This window comes from Colobus angolensis, unplaced genomic scaffold, assembly GCF_000951035.1.
Source record: "Colobus angolensis palliatus isolate OR3802 unplaced genomic scaffold, Cang.pa_1.0 Scaffold41, whole genome shotgun sequence".
Lineage (NCBI taxonomy): Eukaryota > Metazoa > Chordata > Mammalia > Primates > Cercopithecidae > Colobus > Colobus angolensis.
In genome coordinates this window covers 14,660,353-14,673,113 of record NW_012117488.1, presented here as the reverse complement: position 1 = coordinate 14,673,113, position 12,761 = coordinate 14,660,353, and the positions used below count along the sequence as shown (strand labels likewise).

General features: G+C 36.5%; 1 protein-coding gene across 2 annotated transcripts in view; it reads right to left on the bottom strand.

Moving 5' to 3' along the window:
• CUL2 (cullin 2) overlaps positions 1-12,761 on the bottom strand; it is a 91,448-nt gene that overhangs the window by 15,666 nt on the left and 63,021 nt on the right. For both annotated transcript variants that reach the window (XM_011956181.1, XM_011956180.1), the window contains exons 11-17: positions 11,699-11,806; positions 10,986-11,045; positions 10,039-10,167; positions 9,848-9,934; positions 8,023-8,175; positions 7,375-7,452; positions 3,639-3,705 (exon numbers count right to left, since the gene is read on the bottom strand). In XM_011956181.1, the coding sequence (XP_011811571.1) occupies positions 3,639-3,705; positions 7,375-7,452; positions 8,023-8,175; positions 9,848-9,934; positions 10,039-10,167; positions 10,986-11,045; positions 11,699-11,806 (682 nt within the window). The remainder of the gene's footprint in view (positions 1-3,638; positions 3,706-7,374; positions 7,453-8,022; positions 8,176-9,847; positions 9,935-10,038; positions 10,168-10,985; positions 11,046-11,698; positions 11,807-12,761) is intronic.

The following is a 12,761-nucleotide window of genomic DNA, read 5'->3' as shown; positions in this document are numbered from 1 at the left end:
CCAAAAAAAAAAAAAAAATCCCAAATAAGTAATCCAGAGTACTGGATATTCCACAAGACAACTGGCCTGGTCTGTTCAAAACGGTATGTCAGAGGATGCTGAGAAGTGGGACAGTGGAAGGGAAACTTAACAACCAAATACAATTAGTGACCTCTGACAGTCAAGCAAGTCAACTTGGGACAATCAGGGAAATTTGAATATGGACTGGACATTAGACAACATTAACACCCCTCCCTATTTTTAGCTGTTGGAAGTATTTGAAAACAAAAGCAAGACAAATTTGGTCAATAGAATCATTACCTTTTAAGGTATGCACAATTATATGGTGTTACTTTTATTTTGGCAAACACTAGTAACTACTAACACATACTATAATGTAGGGTTCACAAAGTTCTAGCTTGATCCATACTATGTACTGTCTGGTGAAGTTTTATCTTCTTTGAGTTCATCATTTCTCAACGTGTCTTTCAGCAACTGACCAGGAATCTCGGCAACTTCTTGCTCTGCCACAAATAAAACTTATTTATACGCAGACAGTGTAATGGTTTCTGTCACACTGTCTGGTCATATCTCTTTATCAAGTATCTGTATGTCTTTATCAAACTGTTCCTTATGGTTAATTCTATCCAAAGCCCTAGTCATAAATTCACTGGAATTTTCAGGATTTTTCTCACTCTGTAACATCTGGCATCACAGATTGCTTCCTAAAATTCTTACCTCTGTTGGTAATACACTCTCAACACTCTCCTTTACCTAGCTTGGTTAAGTCCTATTCATTATTTTTATTTTATTTTATTTTTTCAAGACAGGGTCTTACTATGTTGCCCAAGCTGATCTTGAACTCCTGGGCTCAAGGGATTCTCCTGCCTCAGCCTCCCAAAGTGCTAGATTACAGGTGTGAGTCACTGCACCTGGCCCTATTAGTTCTTGAAAACAAGTTGAGATGTGATTTCCCCAGAAGCCCTCCCTCGCCAGGACCTGACTGCCACCACCATTCTGTGTTACGCCCTGGGCTGGCCTCTACCACGTTCAAAACACTGTACCGTAACTATGTGCTTGTCTGTCTGTCTACTAGACATGAGCTTTTTTTGAGGGCTAAGGCTCTGTATTTTATTTGTCCACTTGGTGTTTAGAAGTACTTGAGACACAGAAAATGTTCTTTGAATTGATCAATGAATTTTACAATGATCAAGACGAGGAAACAGGCTCAAAGGAGTTAAGTAACTTGCTCAAGATTACATAGCTAGTAAGTTGTGAGCTAATAACTCCAACCACAGGTCTTCTAATTCTAAATTCCCCCAAAGACCACTTTGTGTACCATCAACCATTTGTAAAGACTCTTCATTTACAATAGAAAAATTAACCTTTTCTGGGGTATTCACTGAGCTGGAAATATAGCAATGGACTAGGAAGGAATAATTTTCATTCCGTGTTTAAGTGGAAGTAACAGTGGTTCTTGAGAAACAGAACTCTGGGTGATCTGTCCAGCCTCAGAGCCAGTGTTTTAAAGAAGTCCTGGAACCTTAGGTCATATATGGGTAATCTAGAACAAGCATCTTCAATACACATGGTGTGTGAGAACCTTTTTGTTAAATGAATAAATGGAGAACAAAAATAAAACGAAAAATGTTGGTCAAACTGGACAAAGTTTCAGTTAGGACCAGTAAGTTCTGGAGCTCTATCATATAGCATGGTGACTCTTAATCACACTGTGGAGTAAACTTGAAAGAAAATTACTGTGACAAGGCCGGGCACGGTGGCTCACGCCTGTAATCCCAGCACTTCAGGAGGCTGAGGTGGGTGGATCACGAGGTCAGGAGTTCGAGACCAACCTGGCCAACATGGTGAAACTCCATCTCTACTAAAAATACAAAAATTAGTTGGGCGTGGTAGTGTGTGCCTGTAATCCCAGCTACTCAGGAGGCGGAGGCAGGAGAATCACTTGAACCCAGAAGGTGGAAGTTGCAGTGAGCCGAGATCGCGCCATGGCACTCCAGCCTGGATGACAGAGCAAGACTCTATCTCAAAAAACAGCAGCAGCAACAACAACAACAAAAAAAAACAAAGGAAATTGCTGTGACAGTAATTGCTGTGACAGTAGATGTTAAATGGTCTCACCACAAAAAGATAAGTGAGATGCTACTTATGTTAATTAGCTTGAGTTAATCATTTTACAATATAAACATATAGCAAAGTATCACACTGTACACTGAAAAATATATACAATTTTTATGTGTCAATTATATCTTAAAGCTGGGAAGAAAAACAACTCTAACTCCTGGTTTCACTGATAGGTCACAGGTGTTTTCAGCACCTTCAGTGATTCAAAACAAAAAATAAACTTATAAGGTTCTCTTTCCAAAGTATGTAACTATTTGGTTTTAACTAAAACACAAATAATATTAAATAAGATAAAAGAAATGAACAAACAAAAGAGCTCCCAAATCAACTTATTATGTATCAGCTTAGAAATTTAGTATAGCTCAAAAACAGAGACGGGGTTTTGCCATGTTGCCTAGGCTGGTCTCGAACTCCTGGGCTCAAGTGACCCACCCGTCTCCGCCTCTCCAAGTGCTGGGGTTGCAGGCATGAGCCATTGCGCTTAGTCAAAGGTCAAATTTTAACCACCACTAAGTATCAGTGAAAATCTCCTTATTTCAAAAATTATTTTAAAAATTAGAATGTCCAACTTGCTCAATAAAGATCAACTTACATAAGTAATGCAAAATGTATTACTAATACAATGAGATAGAGAAATGTTTTACTAATGTATTACATTTCCCAAGGTGTAAATTAGTCAAATAAACAGCAAGTATCATAGTTACTCGGATGAAATCTTCCTTGGGGAGGAGACAGAACATATTTCCTAATAAAGGTTTGGCAAATGATTTTCTTGTACCTTTCTAAGAAATATTAGCATATATACTCTTTCCTTCTTGTACACAGGAAAAGTGATTCAATGAACTTGCCAAAGCATAGTTTAGTTAAAAAAAAAAGAGAGAGAGAAAGAAAATTCAAGTGTTTGCTTTGGCTTACATCTTCAGGTAACTCCATACACAGTCCACAATAATTCAGGTATTAATCCCACCGTAAGTAAGTGGACCCCATTGTTCCAGAAAGAAGCAAAGGAAATTAGATTGTGACTACAGTTTTTTAAAATTGGAAACTATTGAAAATTAAGTGGGACTTTCTGCAAAAAGCTTTACTATCTATTGCATTCACTCCAGTATCACAAGTAAAAATGAAATGGTTAGGTCTCCTTATGATGTTTTAATAATGAAATTGGCAAGGAGATCTGACATATTTAGAGAACAAGTTTCTAAGTGTGTCTGACCCATCAAATCTTAGTTTCTAATAAATTTGCTAATGTAGTGGTTGGCTACAGAAATGTAATAAATCAGTATAAAGTCAGAACATTTCTTTAAAAGCAGAAAGATTATAAACAGTATAATTATAAAATGCTATTAAAAAGTGCTATACTTTCATTTGAATTTCATTGTTAGTTGCTTTAATGGGGAAAAAGGTTGATGGAGGAGAAAAGGTTAAAAACTGTAATTGGGCCACAGAAGATCTGTTTCTAAATTAATATAAGCATCAGGTAAATTTCATTAAGTCAGATATAATTAAATGCATTTTACCTGTACACAGATAATGTAACCATGTAAGTTTCCTTCCACTGAAATGTTGGCTATAAAATAATTCAAACTGTAAAAAAAAAAAACACACATTATTTTTAGCTACTATAACTTGCCTAGTTAATTAACACTATACTACAAAAGCAATAAAAACCATTCATATTAGAAAAGACATTATAGCCAATCTGATTTACCTCCTTCTTTTACAGAGGAGAAAGCATGTTCCTGTAGTCCCTAATCAAGGGTATACACATGTTATTTCAGCTCTTTTAATTGACAACCTGTTCTAGAGTTCTCTCCACTAAACCACAGCACTACAAATTTGACTTTCTGAAATGACACAGTGATTATCATTTCTGAATAATATTAACATGGACTTTATAAATTCCGCTTACTAACCACACACAGCAACATATATATTTCACCATGAAAACAGAAACCCCATTTTCATTTCTAATCTCCCATTTGCCAACATATAGCTTCCACATTCAATCAGACACAAATACGAAGTTTTAGAGTATGTCTCTGGATATTCTTTTGCTGATATTATTGTGAACAATTAAATTTAAATTCTATTAATGTAGCCTTGAAATTTTAAACATTCCTCCCTGGACTGAATGTGTAATTACAGGACAAAAATACGGAGTTCCTTTTTCTTTAATAAAGAGCTAGTATACAATAAAAAGAGGAAAACTGATGCTGAATGTGAAAAAGATAAAAACTCAATTTTTTTACAAAACTAAAAAATAAACTGCATTATGCCAGTTCAGAATTCTGAATAAACTTTTAGCATGATGTACCATATATAAATACTTAAAGCTTTTATTTGTATATCAAACTTTATCTTTTGTACTTTAAAAAGGAAGTTCACATAAAGCAGTCAGCAATGACTGACCTGTCAGCTATAGTATGACCACTCCTTAACAGCAAAAGTTAATAGCTCCAGCCAAGAAAATGAGTCAATTCTTTCAGTAGTTACTCTAAGTTTGCCTAGTCCTGGGAAGCTGAAATCTGTTGAGCCTATTTTCCCTCTAATGGTGCAGCATCCTCCTCTACCAGCAGATCCACCAATCCCCTTGCAGGATGAACAGGAAATGACTAGCACCTGGAATACTTCAGATTGCCTGCTTAGTTCTAATCCAGACAAACAGCAAATTGAAATACATCATAAGGGGATTTCAGAAGTATGATCTGACTAGTAATCCCGAGGGATATCAATAAAATTCAATCACTACTATATAATTCACAATTTATCTATAACACATTTACAATGAATCTCTGGACAAAAGCAAATCTTTCATTTTTTCTCAAAACACTTTTGGAAATGATAAATTCCAGCTTTAAAATGCTCATAATTTAAAGTGCAAAACTGGCTTTATTTATTTATTTATTTTTTGAGACGGAGTCTGGCTGTGTCGCCCAGGCTGGAGTGCAGTGGCGGGATCTCAGCTCACTGCAAGCTCCGCCTCCCGGGTTCATGCCATTCTCCCGCCTCAGCCTCCGAGTAGCTGGGACTACAGGCGCCCGCCACCACGCCCAGCTAATTTTTTGTATTTTTAGTAGAGACGGGGTTTCACCGTGTTAGCCAAGATGGTCTCGATCTCCTGACCTCGTGATCCGCCCGCCTCGGCCTCCCAAAGTGCTGGGATTACAGGCTTGAGCCACCGTGCCCGGCCGCCAAAACTGGCTTTAAAATGTATATTCTATGCTCCAAAAACATGTTTTACCTCTTCAATACTAATATTTGGTAAAGTTTTATTGATAATATCAACATGCCAAAAGAAGATACTGACTCATACTTACATTTAAAATCTGACTACAAAGACTCTCATACCTATAGCTAATGAAGAACAGACTCCAATAAATTCATCAATTCATCTGGCACTACAAAGACCAAAGTTATAAAACCTTCCTTGGTTATGTCATTAAAATAATTGTGTTAGCAAAGCTTATTAGTAAGAAATTAATGCCCTTTAAGGGCATTAATTAGATCTCAAAGAGCCTTAAAAATTCAATGAGTTTATTTACCTTTAACAGATAGCTACATTATTATACTCTACTTTAGATACTTCCTCTTTTTATTTTATTTTATTTTATTTTTTGAGATGGAGTCTCGCTCTATCGCCCAGGCTAGAGTGCAGCAGCGCAATCTCGGCTCACTGCAACCTCCGCCTCCTGGGTTCAACCGATTCTCCCGCCTCAGCCTCCCGAGTAGCTGGGACTACAGATGCATGCCACCACACCCGGCTAATTTTTTGTATTTTTAGTAGAGATGGGGTTTCACTGTGTTAGCCAGGACGGTCTCAATCTCCTGACCTCATGATCCGCCCACCTCGGCCTCCCAAAGTGCTGGGATTACAGGCGTGAGCCACCGCGCCCGGCTACTTTAAATACTTCTTAATATTATTCAGGGTTTTGGTCTAGGTAAAAAAGAAATGTAACAATTAAGATGTATTGGCCTAAAGTATAAAAGAAATTATTTTTAACTACATCTTTAATTCTACAGTTTTGAGACACTTTGGTGTAAAATAAAGGTAATTCTTGATAAATAGTCATATTTAAGATTAAGATGTAAAAAAATGCAAATGCAAATCATCACTAAGGCAGGATGAATTAATTTACATGTGAAAACTGTACATTATTAAGTATACAAATGGATTTCAATCCTATGTGTCTGAAAACTTGGACTTTACTAGAAAAAAATAAAGGACAAACTCCCTCTACTGGTAATTGGTGACAATTCAAATGGAGAGAACAGTATTTTTGGAATCAGAATTTTATAGACAGAAAGAAACTCACTTCCTATTTGTAAATGGGGAAACTAAAACCTGATAAAGGCTATACATCAATAAAGTTTAAGGAGTTAAAAACTATAAATGGAAAATAATTATTTCAAGGAAAGAGGAAAGAAAAACACTAAAGGAAAACTTCATTTCTGTCAGCTCCTATTCTCTCCCTTAATTTCAATCAGGGACACAGGATTTTTAAAAAGAAATGTAAAAGACTGCCAAGGCCAGGCATGGTGGCTCATGCCTGAAATCCCAGCACTTTGGGATGTATCCTTTCTGCAAAATTTGTAATAACCTTGGATTATAGTCTGCCTCATCCAATGAATGTCTGCACGAATGCTCTTCTTCATGGTTTCTAAAACAGTCTGTGCTACAATCTCTTTCCAGAGAAGATGTAAGAAGTCCTAATTTAGCCTCCTATTCTGAAAGTCTATCATGCTTGCCTTCCTGAAACCTACCTGACTGGTTACAGCACTCTCCTCTATTATTACCACTGTCGATCACTGTTACTACTTACTCTACTAGCAGTTACTTCACATATACTCACCTACATTACAGGACAGAAATAAAAAATATTACAAGAGTTGAATGAGGTATTTGGTCAAAATTCAAAAGGAAAACTGGTAAGTGATATTTTAAGTGTTGAATTCTAAGCTTTCTTCTGATATCAACATTTTTATAATTTAAAACTGCTTAATAGCAGATGACAGATTTATTCAGAATAAAAGACATGCTTTGACAAAGAACTGTATAACATTCTTAGCATTTTAGTTTTAATATTAGTAACTACAACAACTTACATTCTTCCCAAAGGGCAGACTGACTATAATTTGTGAATCTATTTTTATCACATGAACCCTTAAGACTTTGAAAAAATATTAAAGGTGATACAATATGAAGACAATTACTAAAATTCCTTTAGTCTTCTAGTATATTTCCTGCAAACTTACCATCTGTACACTTTTTTCTAATTCCTGGGGAATTGCAAACGTAGATGAAGGAGCCTGAGTAAGAGGCCACGCACCAGCCTAGAAGGAAAAAATAAAAAGCTAAATGGATCAACATCTAAATTGAAAGTAAATATTTATTAAATAATCTAAACATCTAAAACATTTTTTTCTTCCTCAAAATGCTGATAAAATCTGAGTATTTCTATTATGGCACATTTCATTCCTAATCAATAGGACTTCTTTTTTCCCCCCCTGAGATAGAGTCTCACTCCATCACCTAGGCTGCAATGCAGTGGCACCATCTCCGCTCACTGCAACCTCCGCCTCCGGGGGTTCAAGTGATTCTCCTGTCTCTGTCTCCCCAGTAACTGGGATTACAGGCACGCATCACCACGCCTGGCTAATTTTTGTATTTTTAGTAGAGATGAGTTTTCACTGTGTTGGCCAGGCTGGTCTGGAACTCCTGAGCTCAAGAGATCTGCCCTCTTTGGCCTCTCAAAGGCTACCACGCCCAGCCCAAATCAATAGGACTTTGGAAGCCACGATCTACTGACAGAACCAAACGTAATCAGGCATCCATTTATGAATCCTTTGTATCAAAGTCCTGAAATGATTAGTAAATGCTCATAGTAAAACACATATTCATACCTGTAGAACATATATTTGAAAACTAATTCCCAAATCTATTACTGTGTCTTGGTTTTTGATAAAATTGTTGAACTTATTGTTGAGATCAGCGCTGACACTCATATCTGTATACATCCGATGTAGCTTGCTGGTAAACTCATAACCACAGGCTTGCTACAAAAAAAGTTTTAGAAAATACATGACTTCAAAAGAAAAATAATAAGTCATATTGGTTAATAAGAATGTGTCAGTATTGCTAGATCTTTGGTCAAAGGTTCTTGCATGTACACTTACACCCAAGGACTAGTAATATATTCCTCATAAGTCAAAGCAACTAATCAAAACCTTTCAAACTTTCTTTCTTTTTAAAGGCATATTTTAATTAAGTGAATAAAAACCACCTATCTAGGAACAATAAATCTCCCCGCAAACAAAAACTTTTTTATACATTCATCTCTTATTTCAGCACTGCAAAATGCCCCATTACTATACATAAGATACCTTATAAGGATTTTATGTTGTGTTTTGTTTTAAAGACATGAGGTCTCACTGTTGCCCATGCTGCAACACAGTGGCTATTCATTGGAGCCATCGTGGTGCACTACAACTTCAAACTCCTGGGCTCAAGCCATCCTCCTATCTCACTCTCCCAGTAGCTGGGACTATTGGCACATACCACAGCTGCTGGCTCTTATAAGGTTTACAGATAGTATCAAATGAAAGATTACATAAATGATTACTGGGAATACTCCAGCCAGTAGTCAACTGAAAAAGGTCTACTTAGGCATATTAGGCATATTTTTAATAGCATCTACTGAGTGATGAAGAAAATTACTTCTTTAAAATTACTCAAAATTATGTTGTTACCAGGTCAGAAAATCTGAATCTCTAATCTTGAAATATAAAAAGCTCATTAACACTACTTTTTTTTTTGGTAATTAATCTATTTAGAGGCAGGGTCTTGCTCTGTCACTCAGGATGGAGTGCAGTGGTGTGATCATGGCTCACAGCAGCCTTGATGTCCCAGGCTCCAGCAGTCCTCCCACCTCAACCTCCTGAGTAACTGGGACTAGCCACAAAGCCCACCTAACTTTTGTATTTTTGGTAGACACAGGGTTTTGCCATGTTTCCCAGGCTGGTCTCGAACTACTGAGCTCAAACAATCTACCCGCCTTGGCCTCCCAAAGTGCTACTATTACAGGCGTGAGCCACCACACCTGGCCAACTCTTACTTTTAGAAATTAAAAACCTAGTTGTTTTTTTTTCTTTTTTGTAGGTTTAAAAAAGAGCACATAGCAACTGGGTGCAGTGGTGCACACCTGTTGTCCCAGCTGCTCAGGAGGCTGAGGCCGGAGGATCGTTTGAGCCCAGGAGTTAGAGTCCAGCCTGGGCAACATAGTGAGATCCTATCTCTTAAAAAAAAGAAAAAGGAAAAAAGGAGTGCATATTATATTCAAAATGTCTACTACGCAAGAAAAGTTATTGAATAACGCAAGAGAAATAAGAATCTGCTACCACTTATCGGTGTGCAAGCAAGCTGAAATGATGTAAAAGTAAATTGAAATGGAATTGCACTCCAAAATTTGTACTTAAAGGAATATTTTAGGTGTATTCATTTAAAGTAGTAATAATCTTTTATCGTTAATACTGATTATCCTGTGAATCAGGAAAATATACATATTTTGTCCTTTTAATATAGTATTTGTATATCCCACTGTGTGAATATAAAAATATACATTTAACTGGATGAACTGTTTCCTGTTACTGCATACAATGCTGCAATGAACATCTTTACGTGCTTGTGAGTGAATTTCTAGGACAGTACCAGATTAAAGACTTACATTACCTTTAATTTGTTGATCATGGCTTCTTCAGAGTCCATAGACATGGATAACCCATGAATTAAACGTTTTGCCAGCATTCTTGCGTAGAACTGCATTTAAAAATATTTTAAAAGATCACTTCCTTTCTGATGATTTAGCATTCAGAAATAAAGTTGACCAAAACACAAACGAAACTTCTTTGTTCACAACATACCTTTTGAAAGACATCCTTGTCATCAATATATTTGAACACCGTGATGAAGCTTGTGAGCCTGTCTTCCACTTCATTCTCTGTCATCCCTTTCGCCGACTTCTTCAGTAAGTTGTCACAGTACTTAGCAAGCTCATGTAGAAATTGATAATAAATCTTACAAAGGTTGCTTCTGTATATATCATGCCTCAAAGGAGGCAAAGTGGTGATACAAGATAAGATCAGTGGACAGAGTTTTTACTGTTTTTTTAAGAGACTGGGTCTTGCTCTGTCGCCCAGGCTGGATTGCAGTGGACAACATCACAGCTCACTGCAGCCTCAAACTCCTAGGCTCAAAGGATCCTCCTGCCTCAGCCTCCCAAGCAGTTGGGACTACAGGCATGCACAACCACACCAGGCTTCTAAAGCTTTATGTAATAATCACAAGTGTAAACTAAATAAAATACACATCATGAGGTAAATTTTTTAAAAGAACAAGTCAAATATCGAATCACCACTTATTGACCAATAAAGCAACTGATATGGGTAATATAAATTTTTAAAAGAACATCTGGGTGAGTTTCGAGTGGTTTTATAATTTTTGACATTGAACAAGTACTTTAAAAAAAGTTACAAAAACCTTGTAAGCAAGTTTCCTTCAAAGGTTACCCAAACTTTATCATCAGATTTCCTTTAGATTTCAGATATAACAATCTACATGAAAAGTATTACAAATTATTTCAAAATAGACATACATTAAAACCCAAACTTTGTAAAATGATTATTTTTTAAGAAAAGACACACGGTATGTTGCATTCCTTACATAAATGCCAAACTATATACAATGTAGACAATTTTCCTTCTGTTTTTCTGAAAAATGCTACAAAAACCAAATTAATTTGATATTCTCAGTTTTCCTTTTCTAATACTGACTTTTCCTAAGATTACTTTTCAGCAAACACCAAACTTACCAGTTCAGGTGCTTTGCAAACAGACTTAGGTTCTCTGTAATTTACAACCGACGTAAGGGCCTACATAAAAAACAGGCCATAATTAACCACCAGCCATAGGGAAAAAGTACAGCTAGTTCAATATAGGCCATAATCTGTACATCCAAAATTACCCCGCCACATACAACACAGCACTGCCGGTAGTTTGTTAATATTTTCGCACCTAACACAGTAGACTCCTCTGACTTTATTCTCTAATTACAAAATATCTATACATCCTGTTACTATTGCAAGATACTCTGTAACTCATTACCAAAATTTGAACAGATAACACTACTTAAAAAAAAACTTACAATCTTGTAAGTAACTTTTCTTTAAAGTATACAAAAGTTCACGTAAAACATATCTATTCTCTTTTCAAATATTATTCAATATAGCCTAAGTATTATGGCCAAAGAAAAAAATCAGTACTAAAAATTGTAAAATTATGCATGTCTATCCAGAAGATATCAGATTAAAAATTCCCCTTATATAGCATAATCATGGGAAATTCTACAAGCATTCAATTTACTATTCAGTTAATAATTTAAAAGTTATATTATTTCCATTTTGAATTTCATATTTAATCTCCATATCTAGGTCAGAAATCTCATACCAGGAGTCTAATCCTGAAACTGCCTAAAGAATGACAGAGCTTTATGTACATACATAGTATATACGTATTTAAAACTTACCTTATCCAATGCACTCATGAAGTGCTGATCACCATTCAAAACAGTGTTGATAAGCTGAACAAATTTACCATGCACTTCCAAAACTGACTCCACAAATAGTGTTGGCATCTAAAAATATGAAATATAAGTACAAAACCACATTTTAAAAGGTTCAAGGATAAACTACTAGGTTTATTAGACTTGAGTAAATTTTTCCTCAAGGAAATTATGTTTTACACATGCACACTTCTCAGAAAGTGGTTTTAAAAATTTAAAACTTTGGTGTTGAAAATAGCTTGTCAGCCGGGCATGGTGGCTCACGCCTATAATCCCAGCACTTTGGGAGGCAGGGGGATTGCCTGAGGTCAGGAGTTCGAGACCAGTCTGGCCAACATGGTGAAACCCTGTCTCTACTAAAAATACAAAAAAATTAGCCAGGCGTGGTGGCGTGCGCCTGTAATCCCAGCTACTAGGGAAGCTGAGGCAGGGGAATTACTTGAACCAGGGAGGTGGAGGTTGCAGTGAGCAGAGATCGCACCACTGCATTCCAGCTTGGGCGACAGACCAAGACTCCGTCTCAGAAAAAAAAAAACAAACAAGAACACAAAAAAAAGAAAGAAAATAGCTTGTCATTCAACACAACAAGCTAATGTCATACTGTCTAGTACCTGCCAGAAGAACCCAACAAAAGCAAACTTTTCTACTGTGTTGGAATAACTTAAGGATAACAAGACCTGAACTACCAGGTCTATCACTTTCATAGAGGCTTATATAAGCAAAGACTGCGTGCAAAGTCACTGAAGGCTAAGAGAGAGGAGAGTTAAAAAGCCAGTAACCCTGAGAACAGAGACCCCTTGAACTCAGCAAGACAATCCCTCACATCTCAGAGAGAAGAAAAACCTAATAGTGCAAAAGCGAGTTTTCCCTCTTAATGGAGATAACCATGAAGAAATTACTACCTAAGACTTAAACTAAGTCAGCTGGATTTGAGTCTACTACAAATGTATTCACTTATGTTTCCATCTCCCAGCCTTTTTTTTTTTTTTTTTTGAGACAGAGTCTCGCTCTGTCGCCCAGGCTGGAG